At 44.6% G+C, this 3,958-nt stretch overlaps 1 protein-coding gene across 1 annotated transcript; it reads right to left on the reverse strand.

Moving 5' to 3' along the window:
* On the reverse strand, positions 1-1,957 carry CT83 (cancer/testis antigen 83). Its single transcript, XM_015062860.3, has 2 exons — positions 1,647-1,957; positions 1-325 (listed from the first exon to the last, which is right to left on the reverse strand). The coding sequence occupies exons 1-2, from the start codon at positions 1,719-1,721 to the stop codon at positions 17-19; spliced, it is 384 nt and encodes a 127-aa protein (XP_014918346.1). The 5' UTR covers positions 1,722-1,957; the 3' UTR covers positions 1-16.
* Between the last annotated feature and the right edge of the window lie 2,001 nt (positions 1,958-3,958).

Consider the following 3,958-nt stretch of genomic DNA (forward strand, 5'->3'; position numbering starts at 1 on the left):
TTCACTCAAAGTGCTTTTAATGATTGCCTTCACTCTCATTACATTCTCTAAGCCTGTCAGTGGATTTACAGTTAGCTAATGTACCATTTAAACCCTTGATAATTAGGAAATATTCCAATTCAGCCAGCTTGTATTCCACGATCCTGAGGTTTATCAATATTCGCTTCTGCATGGCTATCGTGTGTGGGGAATTAATTAAGATACCACGAGAGATGCTGTCGACTGAAAGATTCTTATCAGTATTGCTCTTAGTTGACCCAGTAGAAGAGGTTGCTCTTACTAGTGCAAGAGAGGTCGAATTGGATGACATTTCACCAACGCTGCTCTGTAAGGGAAGGAAATTATACATATGTAGGTTATTGAGTCTAGCAATTTCCAAATACAGCTGATGTTTGAACACAGTGGGAGGTTAAAGACATTGATTCCCTGGGCAGTCAAACACCCATATGGAACTTTTGACTCCCCCCAAACTTAACTACTAATAGCCTATTGTTGACCAGAAGCCTTACAGACAGCATAGTCGATTAACACGTATTTTGTGTCTGTATTACATACTGTATTTTTACAATAAAGTAAGCTAGAGAAAAGAAAATGTTATTAAGAAATTGTAGGGGGGGGGGGCGCCTGGGTGACTCAGTCAGTTAAGCATCTGCCTTCGGCTCAGGTCATGATCTCACAGTCCATGAGTTGGAGCCCCACATCCGGCTCTCTGCTGTCGGGGCAGAGCCCCCAGTGGATCCTGTGTCCCCCTCTCTTTCTGCCCCTCCTCTGCTTGCTCGGGTGCATCTGCTCTCTCAAAAATAAACAGAAAACTTTAAAAAAAATTTAAAAAAAGAAAATAGTAAGGAAGGGGAAATACATTTATAGTAGTGTACTGTATCAAAAGAAAATCAGAGTATAAAGACCCACGAAGTTCAAACCTATGTTGTTCAAGGGTCAACTTGAACTATCAAATAAGATGCTTAGTCTTGGGTTGCAAAATGAACTGATTGTCCCCCCCTAAGTGATTGAAAATCCGTTGAACAACAACACTGATTTGGAAATACACTCTTCCCAAAGACTGAAAAAAAAATTTGTATAAAGTAGCCTCTTAATATCAAAATGTTGTATTTTGGGCTTACATTTCCTGGACAGTCCAGTAAGTTTATACTTGGACCCTGATCCTTATCTCAGAGGACCACTAAAGCCCTAAAGTCATTTGCAACTTTAAATATCACCAGGAAACCCACAGTTTGAACTGAATTATTTGCGAATGCCCAAAAACCTGTCATAAAGATGGCTGAAACCAGGGGAGAAAGACGCAAACCAACCTAAGGGGTAGTAGAAGCTAGAGAAGGAATAGATTCTTAAAACAGGAAGCGACGGCGGAGCATGGGCCCTTTCAGCTCTACTTTTCAAGTGAATGAAACGCTGACCATGTTACTTAGTGACTTGGGGCTTTTTCCAACAGACCACGGCTGTTGAATGGTTGGTCAAGAAGAGGGAAGTGCGGGGGTAAACATCCGGGGCTCTTCGAAGAGAAGAATGAGGCGCCCTCCCCTTACTCTTAGTTTACTGTTTTAGTATCTTTCTATTCACAAACACCTCCCTCCCCCTCCACCGACCACCTGACTGCATCCAATTCCAATTTCTCTTACACACTTTACCTGAAAGCGGCTCTTCCAGACGACAAGCAGTAAAGTGAACACGATAAAACTCAGTAGAAGCAACAGCATGCTCATGTTTTCTCTTTGGCCTCTCCTCCCCTCTAGGCCACGGAGGCACAAGACTGGCAGTTGGGAAGCAGGGGACCCTAGTCGTCCCCCCGAGTATGGAAGCCACGGGCCACGATGCTAAGCGTCCCGCACCGCTCGGTGCAACTGGGAGTCGCCTCAGCCTTTGGCTTCACATAGTCTAACAGGAGCGTGCTGCCCTCACAATTGAGCGCTTCCGCGAGGGCGCTACGTCACAATCTGATGACGTCAAACCCGGAAGCAGGCGGCACCTGCCATGGCTTACCTGGGTGCTGCGTCAGGTTGTTGGCGAGGGCCGCGAGAGGCAACGGGGGCGTTTGGGATTTCCGGGCAGCTGAAACATGGTAGAAACACAGATGCCAAACGGACTGATGAAGCACGAGTTTTAAACAGTGCTCGTCCCTCCTCTTCTTTCTCGCTTAAGACAGGTTTGTCTTTGCTGCAAGCCACTCCGTTCATTTCAAAAGCAAGTCCAGAAAGATTTGGAGGTACTGTGAGAAGCAGTTACCCACAAACTGTGTAAGTCTTTGCCAGAAACCTCCTCCACACTCCCATTGCTATTTTAGGAGTCGTTCCAACCCTAGCCGCATTGGGCTAATTATGTGCCCTTGTGTTACTGTACCGTCTAAAAAGTAATTCCAGGGACATCTTCCCATGTAATTCTTACAATAACTTCGTGCTATAGGAATTTTTTCAGACTGTGCCCACTTCAGAAGTGCAGAAGCAGGTTCAGGCATGAAGTAAACTCATTGGGAACCAGGAGCGAAAGCAGGACTTGAATCCATAGAGGTGAGTCCTGAGATAGCCACCCCCATTCGCTTGCCCTCATCCGGATCCTCAGGACCTCTGCCCGTACTTGCTGACTTGTGAGCATCAAGTATTTCATATTTCCCACTCAAGGAATTGAACAGTGTATTCCGATTGATATTAGTGCGAGCCGATAGGGAGAGAAATCACTGTACCTGACAGGAAATGCACAAGAAATTCGGGTAGATGTACAAGATGACAACGAACGAAACACTCAGAGCTAAAGGCAATAGCCAGGGTCGTCTCAAGATGAGTGTCACCCTCCAACCCCTAGCTGCTTGGGGAATAACTCACATCTTCATATCGATAGGAAGGAGAGGAACTATACACTTTTCACCTTCAACGTATTTCCCAGTTATGGTTTCAAAGCTTTACTTCTTCAACGCCCATGTCAAGGGTGGGCACCGTGATGTATTCTGGGGAAACGAATATGAGCAAAAATAAGGTCTCTGTTCACCTTCGTTTCATCAAATGAAATGGAGTGTAGCCCAGTAACATTGTCTCTGACCAAAGCATTTTGAATTTTGATCCTACTGGAATCCAAGGGAACGCTTCGAAGCACTTACAAAATATTCTCATAAAGCACATTACAGTCCTGTTGCTAATCATTGATTTTTTTTTCATTTATTTTGTATTGCGGTAAAATATACAAAACAGAGAATTTCACATTTTAACGAACTTTTTTAATTCTTTATTTTTTAAATGTTTACTTATTCTTGAGAGACAGAAAGACAAGAGCATGAGCAGGGGAGGAGCAGAGAGAGACAGGGAGACACAGAATCCGAAGCAGACTCCAGACTCCGAGCCTTCAGCACAGAGCCCGACGTGGGACTCGAACCCATGAACCGTGAGATCATGATCCGAGCCGAAGTCAGACGCTCAACCGACTGAGCCACCCACGTGCCCCACATTTTAAACAATTTTCAGCGTGCACTTCTGTGGCTGTAAGTACACTCGATCCCCACCATCTCTCTTTCATCTTCCCCAACTGAAAATCTATACTCATTAAACACTAATTGCCTATTGTCCCCTCCATCCAGCCCCTCGAAATCACCGTTTTACCTTCTGTCCCTCCAAATTTAGGTAGCATAGCTACCACATGGGAGTAGAGTGAGTAGACGAGTAGAGTGACACAACATTCGTCATGTTGTGCCTGGCTTATTTCACTTAACATAATGTCCTCAAGTTCCATCCGTGTTGGGCCATGTGTCAGAATTTCTTTCCATTTAAGGCTGGCGAATGTTTCACAGTTTGTTTACCCATTTATCCACTGATGGACACTATGTCGCCTCCACCTTTTGGTCCTTGTAAATAATGCTGCTATTAACATGGGTTATTTGTATGTTTTAGATAACAGTCCTTCATCAGATACGGCTTTTGCAAATATCCGCCCCCGGTCAAATGGCTTGTATTTTCCC

Source organism: Acinonyx jubatus, chromosome X (genome assembly GCF_027475565.1).
Source record: "Acinonyx jubatus isolate Ajub_Pintada_27869175 chromosome X, VMU_Ajub_asm_v1.0, whole genome shotgun sequence".
NCBI lineage: Eukaryota > Metazoa > Chordata > Mammalia > Carnivora > Felidae > Acinonyx > Acinonyx jubatus.

What these genes read in the sequence shown, in the direction of transcription:
- CT83 (XM_015062860.3), bottom strand. Translation starts at nt 1,721, where the DNA reads ATGAGCATGCTGTTGCTTCTACTGAGTTTTATCGTGTTCACTTTACTG. An exon ending in TCTGGAAGAGCCGCTTTCAG is followed by an intron (nt 326 to 1,646) that starts GTAAAGTGTGTA and finishes CTTCCCTTACAG; the next exon opens with AGCAGCGTTGGTGAAATGTC.